General features: G+C 39.6%; 1 protein-coding gene across 2 annotated transcripts; it reads right to left on the bottom strand.

Moving 5' to 3' along the window:
* Positions 1–1,568: 1,568 nt before the first annotated feature.
* Positions 1,569–6,250, bottom strand: LOC144631498 (uncharacterized). 2 transcript variants are annotated; one of them, XM_078489936.1, is made up of 3 exons: positions 6,006–6,104; positions 3,879–5,421; positions 1,569–2,891 (listed from the first exon to the last, which is right to left on the bottom strand). In XM_078489936.1, the coding sequence occupies exons 2-3, from the start codon at positions 5,374–5,376 to the stop codon at positions 2,140–2,142; spliced, it is 2,250 nt and encodes a 749-aa protein (XP_078346062.1). In that variant the 5' UTR covers positions 5,377–5,421; positions 6,006–6,104; the 3' UTR covers positions 1,569–2,139. The 2 variants fall into 2 exon arrangements, with proteins under 2 accessions (XP_078346062.1, XP_078346061.1); XM_078489935.1 differs by having other exon boundaries at positions 3,879–6,250.
* Positions 6,251–16,002: the final 9,752 nt, after the last annotated feature.

Raw genomic sequence — 16,002 nt, 5'->3', positions numbered from 1 at the left:
GTAGGCTAACCAGAAAGCATAATAGTCTGCAATCTAAAAGTGATAAATGATCATCACATGGAAATTATTTTCAATTTAAGCAACATATACAGTACATCTGCAGTTTATATATAAATCATTGCACATACAATTATGGCATTACCTGTATCACCTCTTTGAATTTACTTATAGTTTTAAAAAGGTGATCCCCAGTTGCAACTTTGAACACAACAGTAAAATAATGGTGTTATGAGAGGACCTGAACCAGGGGGTGACAATTTTTTTTTTGGAGACACGTAGTGCCCAAATGATTAAGACTGGCTCAATTAGAGCGATTATACTTGAGGGTCAAAATTATTTAACATTTTGCTTTGGCTTTGCATTATAACTATCCTTAGTGGTTGGTTAAAAAGCTTGCACCATCATCAACCAATCGGAAGTAAAACCAAAGTAACGGTTACCGGTACCGTTGTGATTATTTGGCTTTGGTTCTACGGCAATTGAAAGCTGCTTTAAAGGTACAAAAGCTTTATTTGTGTTGATTTCTGTATGCACTAAGGACTTTTAATATGGCAATTTGTTTCGGAACAAGCTGAGGCACAGTTAAAAAAAGTTCTTATTTGTTTAAATTTAGCTCATAACGTTGAACTGGTCAAATTCTCAGAGAGGATCGAATAAAGAAGCAAATCTGGAATTCCCATGGGGGTGAGGGAGTTAAATAAAGTAAACACCATCAGTAAAAACATCAATAATTCCAATTATCCATACATGTCTACATTGATTTTATTAATTTCTAATATGAGGAGAAATTTGTTGCTGATCACTATTGGAAAAAAAAGATAACCGTAATTATTCGAATAAAGGCTGCGACATTTGTTAAATTTTTCGTGATTTGAGGAGGGCGTTTATACGAGGGCAGCCTATATTTAAAATTCAATCAATTTCTTACAAATAATAGTAGCATGGTATTAAGCTGAACATTTGAACTTTAAAAAACAGGAACACGCTTTCTCAAAAGTTTTTTTCCATATCTTAAAAGATGTTTCAATCTAGGAAAATTATTATTTCAGGCTTGCTCAAGCTTGATCATTAATGAGATTTACTTATTGAGTCTATTTTTCGAATAAACAACACATCATGATGCGGCGTTTATTAATATTTATGTTCTAAATAATATTTATGGGGCAGGTCATAAGAATACTTTGCTTCAAATGTAACCTGCAATAATTATTTATTTGTTTGAGTACATAACCCTTCCATGGAAGGCTTTTTGCTATGAATCTCCCACCCCTTTGGAAATTCTTGTTGATTAAGCCCCATAATTTACATTAAAAGTGTTGGCTTTGGAGACCCCCACCTCCTCAAAATTTTAAATAACCTTCCTTGGAATGGCAATGGATATGTCTATCACATATTTTTATTACAAAAGATACTCATCAACTTTTGTTACTTTCCTGAACAGAACTTTTTTCTGATAAACACAAACCACAAAAATACATAATAGTTATCTTTCTTGTCTATTAACCAACACTTGAGGTGCGCATATTTCGCGACACTTAAATTTCGCGATTTGGCGAAAATTTTTTATGTTGAATCACTTTAATTTCCCGTTTTTGAGTAAGACACAATTTACATTCTGTTGGTAATGTTATTTAACATGTTCTTGAATTAAATAAAAAACTTTATCAAAGGAACAGTAACGTCAAAATTAACAAAAACGCAAGGCCAAGACTAAATCTTGGCAATATGACATTATTTACCACAGCATCCATTAACATTAAAAATTCCTTCCTTTAGTGGTACTAAAATTATTCTTTCTTAACTATTGACATGTGAGTCACTTAATTTTCGTTTCATGTTATGTTTGCAAAACTATTGTTCGCGTCACTTTAATTTCGCGACTTTTTTGGAATCGCGAAATTCACGAAATTAAAGTGTCTCGAAAATTTCATGTTCTAATAAGGTATATAAACTAGTTGCTTGTCACCCAATGAAATGCTTGTAAATATCATGTTCAATACTGCCCCCTTATTGTATTACATTATTAAGCATCATATTGCTTTAAAGATTTTTTTCGGTGAAATACCTGCAATGATCTAAATTTATTGCAGGTACAAATACTAATACTACAACATTCTGTATTCTAAATTAAATTCTAAATTATTTGTTGTTCATCAGCTCTTTAAGGATATTGTGTCTACCCTTGACATGTAGCAGTTTTCCAATAATCTGTGCGGAACGTTTTGTTGCAATGTCCAATTTCATTTGAATAACCAGACTTGAGTCAGCAACAAAGTTGTACATGGTTACAATACTCTGGGAATTTTCATGTAAGTTGGAGATTTCTAGAAGTTCATACACAACCAGTAGGAGTAATGTTTCAAGATCTTTCCAGGGACCAACAGAGACATCAAATCCCTGGGAACTCAGGAAAACGGACCCACCTTTCCTTTTGTATGGGTCAGGATTTGATCTTTTCCTCTTCTTCGGCAGACCAGGTGAACAGGCTGAAGTGACATGTTTCCTGGTTGTTTGATTGTGAGGGTTGCCACAGCCTAAACACTGGCATGCACTGCTGCAGCTCACACCCGATTTCAAACATGGGCACTTTGATTTCCTGCTCCAGTCCCTACACACAGCTTTGTTGCTTCCTTTACTTTTGGTACTTCCCCTTCCACAGCGACAGCGATGCAGTGAGGGTGAAGATGTCACTTTGGTCCCATTATTCAATGGGTTACAGCAGTTGTAACACTGGCAACGTCGTGAGCACATTCTACCAGAAGAGAGACAGGAACATTGTTGAGATCCACTGTAGGTGCAGGAGTGGTCATTCATCTGTTTATTCTTCTTCTGTTTCCCACACTGACAATACTTTTTCCCCTCTTCATTTGAAGCATCTGGTAAGGTAATCTCTGTAGGGATCATAGCAGTAAAGTAACTCAGTTTTTATAATAAGTAATAATTAAACGCTATTTTAACAAAAGAAAATAATATTTTAAGGGTTTAGTCATGCTTACATTCCAGTGCCATTCACGGAGCAGTTTACATTTATATTTATTTTCGCTACCTCTGAAAAGCCAGTCACATAGCACTATATGAATTTGTACCATTATAATTATTGTCCATAATATCTGCTTGATAACATGTATGCTATTAACAAAAATATAAAATTAAATTGTTGAAACCAAACGTGTGGAAACATCATGTTATTATTATTATTATCAGGTTTATATCGATCAGTAATTCAAATGTTGCTGCAATTCTAGCAACCCTAACCCTAAGTAGGTCCTCTAGTGATAAGAGGTTTTAATTCTAAAAGCAAGTTTAGTGCATGGTTATCTATGAAAGACAGACACCAATTAAAAAATACTCCACTAATAAATAAGTATAGCTCAAAATGACAAAGATTAAGACAGATTATGGGCAATCAACTGGAGATAATTTGCCAATATCTTTGATTTGAGTTGTCTGTGATGTGGCTCCTTTAAATTTGATGCACACCAGATATTAAAAGCTAGTATGGAATGTACTTTGGTAAGCCTGTTTACGGTTAGCTCTTTTTATTATTCAACACATGCGCGCGCTGCCCATATAAGGTCAAAATGTAAACGATATCTGTCATCCCTACATAACAGATATCATGCGATATACGTACAGTAGGTTGCGAAGATTCGTCCAAAATCTTGCAAAGCGCTGCATAATTACAGTTTTTCTTTCTGCAAAATGTGTTTTGTTGACAATTTGTTGAATAATAAAACAATTATCCTGCTCAATCTTGCGGATGCAAGTTATCCTGGACTCTCTCTTTGCGCGCCTGGGTTCAACCCCTATATAGGGCGCGCGGAAGAGAGAGTTCAGGGACTAGACTAATATTAGTGTTGAAAATGTACTGTTCTAACCTGTTGTGGCGTCATAATGTCCAGGTGGCGAATGATTGAATGCCACATAAAGCGGGTCAACTGAAGACATCTTAGGTGGCACAAAGGACTGGTAAGAGGCTTGGGGATAAGAAGTAACAACAATGATTGGTATTTCCAAAATGTTGCTACATACTTTAACTGCAATATCACCAGCATCACTATTGAACCATCCCTGTTCTCTAAATGCATTTACATCCTTTGATAGCTGCTCGGCAGTCAAACCCAGCCATTGTTGATACTCTCCAGATTTGCTCAGGATCTCCTGGCACATCAGGTACCTCAAATGCATAGCATCTTCTTCCTCAGTCTTTCCAAACCCAAGACTTTTAAGAAACAAAACATAGCTTATTGTGCTGTCAGTTGTTTTTTTTAGATAACTGTGATGAAGACATTTGATAATACTACGAAAACAGCAGTTCCCATCTCCAACTACAGACACCTTGGTTAGTCCAAACGAGGCTAGATTGCGTTCAAGTGTTTCAAGGTTGCAGCCAGCAGGAGTGTCTTCTTCTGTGGACTGTTGCTGAGAAAACTTCATAAAGCAGCGTTCGAGTCCAAATATGTCTAACATTGAAAGAACAGTTGATGGTGTCTGATTTTTAATAGAATTCCAGCAGTCATTAATTTGTAGCAAACGTGTTACAACATAGTTAACCACAACAACATTCAACAAATCATTTACATTCGCAACCTGGTAATGTGAATGCCATGTAGAAACACTTTCTGGTCTATCTGTTTCCTGACCAGCACTTCCTTCATTTTGAACATCTTTATCGGGCAAGCATTTAAATGGCAAAGGGTAACCATTGCTACACTTATTTCTTTTGTCCACATCCCCAAACTCAAATGGTATTATGGGGATAACTCTTTGATTGCTGGTATGCTTCTGTAGCCCTCTGCGTCTACAGGTCCACACATAGAGCACAAGAGCAAGGATAGGAATGGCCAGCTCAGGGGAAACAGAGGATGCACCACACAACATTGAGCGTTTGAGATGCCTGTGTAGGCGTTCATTTAAGGTTGTTCCTACTGAAGGTGGTATCCCTGATAAGCAGCCCTTGCGCACATGTTGTCTCACGTTTTCAATTGCATTCAGAGTAGCTGCAGGCAATTTTTCCTTCCATTTAAAAAGTAGCTGCTCAAGGTTACTTTCAATGCATTCAGGATCAGGAGTAGGGAACATTCTGTCCTGTCCAACATCACCATCCTTTCGAAATACAAGTCCCACTTCTTTAGAAAATGTAAGGCTTTCAATTGTTCCTTTGGGGAGAGTCTTGATGATTCTTTGAACAGCATGAAAAATGTCCAATTTTACTGGAATGTTTGGAAAGAAACGATGGTAAAAATTCTTAATATGGCAGCAGTCATCCACTACGATCATCTCCAATGTATCCCCACAAATAGTAAGCCTCTCCTTCAAGTCAAGAACTAAGTCATCAATTTCGTCACAACTTGTTGACCGCGTGAGGCGCCACATTACTACTTCGCCATTTTCATTTAGACCGACGTATAGGTTCTGAAACTGGGGCACAAATACAGCATCAGAATCGCGAATAACTCCAATGTGCTTACTTACTTTAAATGTATGGTCACACGATAAAATGCGACAGTGTGTAGACAAAAAGAAATTGTCAATCGAGATTTTGATATGCTCATAATATGACAGAAACATCTGCATTAACTTGTCATTTCCGGGAATAGAATACAGGGGGCTTTCATGAAACGAGACAGTCGAGTCAGTGCCATGAATGCGATAAAAGGCGCGATAGTTCATGTCAAGTATAGATTCTGTAATATCGAGGAAGCTGTGTCCCATGGTCAAGGACGTTATTAAGTAATCGAGTAGACGGTTCGAGCAAGCAGATTTGTAAGACATCCTCAAGGGAAAGGAATCCTTTACTGAACTTGGTAGCACGTCCAAAATTTCTTTAGAGGCAGACAGGAACCTATCGCCGCGCGGACAAACATAGGAAGCTTGAATTAAAATTATGTTGCCGTACAAATCATACACAAGACGCGGGTTGTAATTATTATCACCAACGACATGAGACGTCCATCTGTAAAATGTTAGATGAAAACGATGAACAGGACATAGTATCCTTACACCTTTGTGCTGTAGAGGGCACCAAATGAAAACTTTTGGCAGGCATCTTGAATTCTCCGAGCCGGTGTTGATTACAGAATCGTAACGATAATGATCCGAACAGGTTGAATATTCTTCTAATAGCTTATCCAACAGCTTTTGTTCCTCTTCCGAGAACCAAACTCCTCGCCCAAATGAAAACGAGGAACATAGAACCAACAGAACGAGACAAAATGAAACAGAAAAATGCATCTTTGCACTGCGACAACTGTCGCGTCGCGACAACTACGAGTGAAAGTAACGAATCGACCGTGAAAGCCTGGGAAAAAGCACCGGGCGTCGATGGGTCACCAGGCCTCCACTGATGCGATCGACTAATGTTTGGCTTGCACGTCATATCCAAATTCAAAATTCACTGATCAGTAAAAGACTGACGGGAGAGACAAGAAAGCAGAAAGGGGAGGGGAATGGAACAATATAATCAAATATATATGGTCAATTCATACGAAGTACGGGCTCCTGTGGCAAGGATTCAAGAACAAACTCAAATATATATGGTCAATTCATACGAAGTACGGGCTTTTGTGGCAAGGATTTAGAACAAACTTTTCAATGCCCTTTTTAAGCCGGTGTTACTTTATGCGTTCGAAATTTGAAGACCGGAACTACTCAGTGATATGAAACACACTTCAAAAAAAAAAAAACACAATTTAACAAGTTCACATTAATTTATTTTATTTATTCCCAGCAAAATATTGACTTTAAGGCCCTCACCAGGAGCCCATGAAGGCTCCTGCCCTCACTAAATGCGACCACCCATCACCTATTGCTGACCACATAAAAACAACAGGCCATAACATCAAATGGGATCATTTTGAAATCCTTGCGTCAGGCAAAACTGACCTCCACTGCAAAATTAAAGAGACCTTACACATTCATGCCAAGAACTACAACCTTCTTTTATGCCAATGTCGGTTGTTACTTTATTAACTGAAATGTGAATATTAAGTTACTGCTGAATATCAATTGTCTCAGTCTAGGTTCCAGAACCCTTTCATAACAATATAAATAATTGCCAAAATTTTAACGGTCATAATTTTGAAAATGTATATAGCTTAGCATACGAAACGTCAAGTTTAGCAATATGTGATTTTTCATAATGTTTATCACCGCTGTTTGTGTTATATTTTTAATCAAGTTACGATGGCCTAAAACCAAGAGTATATATGATACATGTTCTGCTAGTTATTATCGTTTGTCTTGTAGAGAAGAAAATAATAGAAATTTTTTGTAGCTTAAACTAAAGCTATCAAGTATTAATCCCATACCTACCACTACCCTGGCTGACAACAACTTGCTGTCACTTCTTTTAAATATTCCATTTTTGCCGATCCTCAGTCATAGCTGTTCTGCTGAGTAACTTTATCAATTACAAGAAAATTGATCGAGACTTGATGGACACTCGTGCGGTGCGGTTGTTTTGTTTCAGATATTTCAGCGTTTTAACTATTTAGTGCCGGACTTAAGAACATAACATTATAGAGCGCAAAATATGCTGGTTTAGTTATGTACTGACACGCTTCCCATTCCCATTTTTTGTCCAGTGAAAATAAAGGCAAATGCCAGTCTAAATAGGCAAATCCCAGTTCCTATTTTAACCCTTAGGGACCCTCATATAACTATATGCCGAACGATGGAGCATTTGGATTTCTACAAGGCAAATTCATTTCATTCGATTTTCAGTTTCCTGGCCTCACTTATTAATCTTCTGGGGTTGCGTCCATTGGCGAGTTCATTCTATCTAGCTTTTTGATAAAGGACCCATAAAGCTAAATTAAATATTTCTTTCTGCGTTAGTTTTCTTCTTATCAAAACGAATTGCAAATATCCGAATCTGTATTTTGAGCAATTCATCCTTTTGTTTCTCAGCTGCATTTTTGATAAGAAAATTAAAAAAAGCTGTTTTAAATACTCGTGTATTAACCATTAATTTAACGACTTGAACTCAAATCGTATTCTGTCAGCAACGAAGATTAAACGAGGGTCTCAGAACAAGGAATAATTCTCGTTTTGTATTTTACCATATATAATCGGAGTACAGTAGAACCCCGTTAATACGGACACCAAGGGGACAGGCCAAATTGTCCGTATTAACGGGGCTGTCCGTATTAAGCGGGGTCTCAGGAAAAAGTCACGGATACATGTTTTATCGACACAAAGACGAAGGCAAACCATCATGCGTTTTTACAGCAACAAAACGTTGTTTAATTGTACTGTTACCGTAACAGATGCAAACTGTGAACCCTGACAGAAATGAATAGTTTTTACGAAAACCTTACGATCTAGTCATACTTCGAACTAAACTTTTTTAAACTCAACAATTGAATTATTTGAAAATGTCGCAACTTTACTATAAACAAGAAAAAAACGCATCAAAGCAACCGAACGTTTTCTATAAAGTTGCCTTTGTAACTTAAACTCCAGATCTGACCGTAACCGTTATTAAACTGAACAAACTCAAGTCGGTAACGTTACTTTAAAAGGAAGCTTTCAGCTTGAGCGGGCACAACCAGGCCGACTAAAACCTTTGCATGTCACACTATTAGGTTACTGATAGTCTTAAAATCGTTTTAACTCATCGCATTCTGTCATTTTTTGACCAGGGTAAAGTAAGAAAATAATTGCGACAATGAAAATTGACAGTTCATAGATAAACAGTGTCCGTAAAGCGGGGTTGACAATGTATGACAGTTTTTCATTGGGGACACGGAAAAGTGTCCGTGTGTACGTATTAAGCGGGTTCATTTTAAAGAAAATGTATTAGGTTTTCGTCGGGACCTACGAAACTGTCCGTAATACCGAGGTGCACCGTATTAAGAGGGTGTCCGTAAAGCGGGGTTCCACTGTACAAATAACTTGAATGCTCAAGAAGTTTCCCCTTGCAACTATCCAGTCATTATTGGAGTAATACGTTAGCGACTACCACATGTAAGCTTCAGCCTGTTCACAATTTGCAGCCAGGTTTGTTTTGATCATATGATCATATTTGTGCAGTTTCAAGATCACATTGATTGCTAGATGTAAATCAAAGACTGCTGGTCAATGGTCCAGGTCGTGCTATTTTTGAGACAATTAATGATGTACTTGGTCTACTATCCCTGACAGCGAAGAAGACAAAGAGGCAGCCTTAAATGACTCCATCTTGCAGAATTGCTGACAGTCAGCGCTCCTTTAAATATCGTGGTGTAAAAACAGGGGCGTATCTGCCTACATGCAAAGTACGCAACTGCTTATCAGAATTTACCAGATTTCTTTACATTAAAGAAGAAATGCAAAGGGTTTAAAAGTAGTGTAATTTTTCTACGCGTTATGGTGTTTTTTCTCTAAACTTTTTCTGACCGATGATTTGGTAGGAACTTTACGAGCGCGCAAAGGGAATGGCAGCCGAATGTGGATAAAACAAAAAATACCGCGTCAATGGGGGAGTATCAGCAGACACGCCCAAGCAGTACTGGCGCAGAGCTGTTTTACCACTTGTGGACCGTATGGAATAATTTAATCAAGGATATGAAGAAAATGACAGACACAATTTGTACTTTCTCTTAGTATTTTTTATTACATATATTATGTTATTTTAATATTGATGCTGAGAAACACTTATCAGGGATGCTCATAAGCCAAGGACTCTTGGTTTTAGGCCATCGTAACTTCATTAAAAATATGAAACAAACAGCGGTAAACAGCGGATGCTCAATCAACTGAATGTATGTTAAGTCAAAACATATTATGAAAATTAAAATTAAAATTTGGGTCGTAACTTTAATGGAACGGTTAGCTATGTATAGATATGTACGGCTATGTACAGCTATGTACGGCTATGTATAGCTATGTAGGGCTATGTAGGGCTATGTACGGCTATGTACGGCTATGTAGGGCTGTGTAGGGTTAGTACGGCTATGTACGGCTATGTACGGCTATGTCCGGCTATGTAGGGCTATGTAGGGCTATGTAGTATGTAGGGCTATGTACGGCTATGTACGGCTATGTACGGCTATGTAGGGTTATGTACGGCTATGTACACTATGTAGGGTTATGTACGGCTATGTAGGGCTATGTAGGGCTGTGTAGCGCTATGTAGGGTTATGTAGGGCTGTGTACGGCTATGTAGGGCTATGTAGGGCTATGTACGGCTGTGTAGGGCTATGTAGGGCTATGTACGGCTATGTACGGCTATGTACGGTTATGTAGGGCTATGTACGGCTATGTAGGGCTATGTAGGGTTATGTACGGCTATGTAGGGCTATGTAGGGTTATGTAGGGCTATGTAGGGCTATGAAGGGCTATGTAGGGCTATGTAGGGCTATGTAGGGCTATGTAGGGCTATGTAGGGCTGTGTAGGGCTGTGTAGGGCTATGTACGGTTATGTAGGGCTATGTACGGCTATTTACGGTTATGTAGGGCTATGTACGGCTATGTAGGGTTATGTAGGGCTATGTAGGGTTATGTAGGGCTATGTATGGCTATGTAGGGCTATGTAGGGTTATGTAGGGCTATGGAGGGCTATGTAGGGTTATGTACGGCTATGTACGGCTATGTACGGTTATGTAGGGCTATGTAGGGTTATGTACGGCTATGTAGGGCTATGTAGGGTTATGTACGGCTATGTAGGGCTATGTAGGGCTATGTAGGGCTATGTACGGTTATGTAGGGCTATGTACGGCTATGTAGGGTTATGTAGGGCTATGTAGGGTTATGTACGGCTATGTAGGGCTATGTACGGCTATGTAGGGCTATGTAGGGCTATGTAGGGTTATGTAGGGCTATGTAGGGTTATGTAGGGCTATGTAGGGTTATGTACGGCTATGTAGGGCTATGTAGGGCTATGTAGGGTTATGTACGGCTATGTAGGGCTATGTAGGGTTATGTACGGCTATGTACGGTTATGTAGGGCTATGTAGGATTATGTACGGCTATGTAGGGCTATGTAGGGTTATGTACGGCTATGTACGGCTATGTACGGTTATGTAGGGCTATGTAGGGTTATGTACGGCTATGTAGGGCTGTGTAGGGCTATGTAGGGCTGTGTAGGGCTGTGTAGGGCTATGTACGGCTATGTACGGCTATGTACGGCTATGTAGGGTTATGTACGGCTATGTAGGGCTATGTAGGGTTATGTACGGCTATGTACGGCTATGTACGGCTATGTACGGCTATGTAGGGTTATGTACGGCTATGTAGGGCTATGTAGGGCTATGTACGGCTATGTACGGCTATGTACGGCTATGTAGGGTTATGTACGGCTATGTAGGGCTATGTAGGGTTATGTACGGCTATGTACGGCTATGTACGGCTATGTACGGCTATGTAGGGTTATGTACGGCTATGTAGGGCTATGTAGGGTTATGTACGGCTATGTACGGCTATGTAGGGTTATGTACGGCTATGTAGGGCTATGTAGGGCTATGTACGGCCATGTAGGGCTAAGTAGGGCTATGTAGGGCTATGTAGGGTTATGTACGGCTATGTAGGGCTATGTAGGGCTATGTAGGGCTGTGTAGGGCTGTGTAGGGCTGTGTAGGGCTATGTAGGGCTATGTAGGGTTATGTACGGCTATGTAGGGCTATGTAGGGTTATGTACGGCTATGTAGGGCTATGTAGGGCTATGTAGGGTTATGTACGGCTATGTAGGGCTATGTAGGGTTATGTACGGCTATGTACGGCTATGTACGGTTATGTAGGGCTATGTAGGATTATGTACGGTTATGTAGGGCTATGTAGGATTATGTACGGCTATGTAGGGCTATGTAGGGTTATGTACGGCTATGTACGGCTATGTACGGCTATGTACGGCTATGTACGGCTATGTAGGGTTATGTACGGCTATGTAGGGCTATGTAGGGCTATGTACGGCCATGTAGGGCTAAGTAGGGCTATGTAGGGCTATGTAGGGTTATGTAGGGCTATGTAGGGCTATGTAGGGCTATGTAGGGCTGTGTAGGGCTGTGTAGGGCTGTGTAGGGCTATGTAGGGCTATGTAGGGTTATGTACGGCTATGTAGGGCTATGTAGGGTTATGTACGGCTATGTAGGGCTATGTAGGGCTATGTAGGGTTATGTACGGCTATGTAGGGCTATGTAGGGTTATGTACGGCTATGTACGGCTATGTACGGTTATGTAGGGCTATGTAGGATTATGTACGGTTATGTAGGGCTATGTAGGATTATGTACGGCTATGTAGGGCTATGTAGGGTTATGTACGGCTATGTACGGCTATGTACGGTTATGTAGGGCTATGTAGGGTTATGTACGGCTATGTAGGGCTGTGTAGGGCTATGTAGGGCTGTGTAGGGCTGTGTAGGGCTATGTACGGCTATGTACGGTTATGTAGGGCTATGTAGGGTTATGTACGGCTATGTAGGGCTGTGTAGGGCTATGTAGGGCTGTGTAGGGCTGTGTAGGGCTGTGTACGGCTATGTACGGTTATGTAGGGCTATGTAGGGTTATGTACGGCTATGTAGGGCTGTGTAGGGCTATGTAGGGCTGTGTAGGGCTGTGTAGGGCTATGTACGGCTATGTACGGCTATGTAGGGCTATGTAGGGTTATGTACGGCTATATACGGCTATGCACGGTTATGTAGGGCTATGTACGGCTGTGTAGGGCTGTGTAGGGCTATGTACGGCTATGTACGGCTATGTAGGGCTATGTACGGCTATGTACGGCTATGTAGGGCTATGTAGGGTTATGTACGGCTATGTACGGCTATGTACGGTTATGTAGGGCTATGTACGGCTGTGTAGGGCTGTGTAGGGCTATGTACGGCTATGTACGGTTATGTAGGGCTATGTAGGGTTATGTACGGCTATGTAGGGTTATGTACGGCTATGTAGGGCTATGTAGAACTATTTACGGCCTTGTATAGCGGTGTATAGATATTTACGGCTAGGTAGGGACATGTATAGCTTATGTATGGCCATGTACAGCTGTTTAGTGCTGTGTACCCTCTCCTATGTATTCCTTATATGGGATTTAGTCAAACCACTATATGTTGACTACATGACGTATCTACGGAGTTGGTCCGTGACGTCATATGTGCATCGTCGCTTCGAGCTTCGAGTGTTCCAAGAGAGAATATACTGAGAATTAACAGGGTTATAAAAGATCTTTCTTCGACAAATTCTTCGTCTAGTTTGCCCGGTGGCGAAACCCAAGAGAGCCGCAACGAAGAGAAATTGCAATTTAGCGGTATCGTTTCTTATAATGAGAATTTAAAGCCGTTTGACGTCGGTCTAAAGGGCAATGTTTGTAAGCAAATACTTCATTCGATCGATGAGGTTTTGGCGCTGTATGCCTACAACGAAGCTGCCGTCTTCTTGTCCAATCGAAGAAGCCTCGAAGAACGAAGAGGAACGGCGATTCATGGACTACATTCGTTTGAATACATGGTATGATGAGAACGACATTGAATAGTTAGGATAAAATGTCTGCAATGTTTGAATTAACAGAGAGCTCTGCATATATATACATGTAGGTTGCTATTGCCGTTTGCGAAGGATTGAAATGATCTTTACTGTTGTTTTCATTCTTGTAATCTATCATACACGCCATGGGCATAAAATCTATCTCAACTTTTTATTTCGAAAAAAGCTTTATAAACATGAAATAATGTAAAATTTATACAGAAAAATTAAAGTCAACAAGATGGTGCAGGTGATCAATGGATTTAGCTCCTTGAGTTTTATACAGTTTTACCTTCCTTGACTACAATACAGGTAATAACAAGTGTTTTAATGAGTAATAACACTTCAGACATCCAGCTTCAGCCAGCATTATTATTCCTGTTTCTTAAAATAAGAAAACCATTTGAATGCTGTATAGAGTCCTTCACTCTATTTACTGATAATGTTCTGAAACTGGCCCACAAGTAGCAGCAAAACTGGGTAGGAGTAGTTTTTCTTATTCATTTCACCCATTTGTTTTCCTCTTGGCCCCGTGATTTTTTGATGATAAAAATAACTCAAACAATATATGCACAACATGGGAACAAGTAAAATAATATTAAGGGTATAAAGTTTTAAGTTCATAAACAGGAACACCTGGACCTCAAACAAACACTGGGACCTTGATCAAACGTTTCCAGTTTTGAACCGGCATTTAAATGAAGCCTGCGTTGAGTCGGGGTCTGGCATCTACTCAAGAAAAAATTTTTTTATGGTATCATATGCAATATGACAGTGGCTCTTTCTAGAGAATATCACTAGCAGTACATTGTGCATCTGCAGTATGTGTATGTAATTGAGAGTTCAATTTTGGGACTAATCTTGTGTCAACTTAACGTGATTGTAAACAAGCCAGCTCCGTATACCACCCTAAATAAATTGCTCCCTTGATGCAAAAAGGCAAAGTCTGCATGCAAGCCTGCTTGCCCATCAGGCCAAAGCATATCTTGGTTTAAGTAGGACTAAGCAACCTGGATGAGATGGAAGTACAATTGCATCACAGGTTTAACCTCCCCACTCCCCCCACATACATGTAATGACACTGGTCTGGGCTCACACCTGAACAGCTTGATTAAGAGTCTTGCGCACTGACCATTAGGTCACCGCACCTAAATCAAAACAACTACCCCATTGCTATGCAACATTTTTATTTATGGTACAGGTTTGACTGTATTTGTTGTCGGCTTCGCAGTTCGTGTATACTCTTTAAATAAATACATATATAATGGTTGCAAGGGTCCTGTGTGACCTCAAAATTGCCCCCTTGTTACAAAAAGGCAAGGTCTGCATGCAAGTCTAGTTGCCCACCAAGCAACTAGACTTGCATGCCCTCAATACACCATCAATTTGCCAGTTCCCATTCTACACTTGGAGAGGAGGCACCATGAGAGTAGTCTTGCCCAAGAACACAGCACAATGACACCAGTAAGAGCCAACACCTGAACCGCTTGATCCGGAGTCCGACAACTTACACTTAGGCCACCTCACCTCAATCAATACAACATTTTTATTTATGGTACAGATTTGACTGTACTTGTGTTAGAAATTATGATGGATCAGCAGCTCAGGGGTTCTCTGGCACATTCACATGATTTATTGTTGGCTACTACATTCACAACTTATGAACAAAAAGAGCATGCCAAAAATAACTATATTGCAAACTTAAAATAAAGAGTAGCTAGGATTTCAACAGTGCTCTGTTGCACACAGCATGAGTGATTGGCACAGGTCATAATTATAGCTCATGGCCCCTGTTGTACTTAAATATAATAAAGATATACTGAGTAAAATCCGGATAGCATGTATGTCTCTGAGACAGGCTAACACTGTTCTATCCTGAGATTACTTCTCAAAAAATGTTAATGAATACTTTAAGTGCACAATGAAGTACAGTCCTACTGTAGTGTTTTATATTGCATGGCAGAAATAAACAAGTGACCAACACTGAAGACGTGCTGGTGAGTTTATTAAGACTACAGTGTATACAGAGGACTACAATGGAAACATTTTCAGTACATATAATCAGTAAAAAGATATTGCTAAGCTTTGCATCCTCTGTATGTACTTTCACATAATGTACCACCTCGTGCGAATTTATTTAAGTTTATTTGTACAATAGAGGATATAATTCAGGAACATACAGGCCGATTTGCCCAAAAATTACCTTTTTGACATGAAGTATTTACAATAAATTTAAAAATGACTATTCTAGAACACGAGAGCTTGAGCAACAGAAGTAAATTACGCCACTCACCCAATGTTTTGCTTCTAAAAAGGAGCGAATACAGTAAACTCACTGTAGATAATTCGAAGCGTTCTATTCTATTCACTTCCCTTGGATAGTTGAAGAAGTTAACCTCACAATGGTTGCAGGGAGAAATATCTATAAAGCATTTCCAAGAGTACAAGTTTCCCTCAAAGTTATCAGACGATCTATTATTCATCTTGCGTGGTTCGGGCGAGTTAAGATGTCACGAAATTTCGCCTCTTGAAATGTTTTCTGCCACTATGTTGTGCAAAAGT

The sequence above is a fragment of the Oculina patagonica genome, chromosome 12 (genome assembly GCF_052425735.1).
Source record: "Oculina patagonica isolate OP01 chromosome 12, crgOcupat, whole genome shotgun sequence".
NCBI classification, from domain to species: domain Eukaryota; kingdom Metazoa; phylum Cnidaria; class Anthozoa; order Scleractinia; family Oculinidae; genus Oculina; species Oculina patagonica.
The sequence above is the reverse complement of the archived record's forward strand: the minus strand, read 5'-3'. Positions and strand labels throughout refer to the sequence as shown.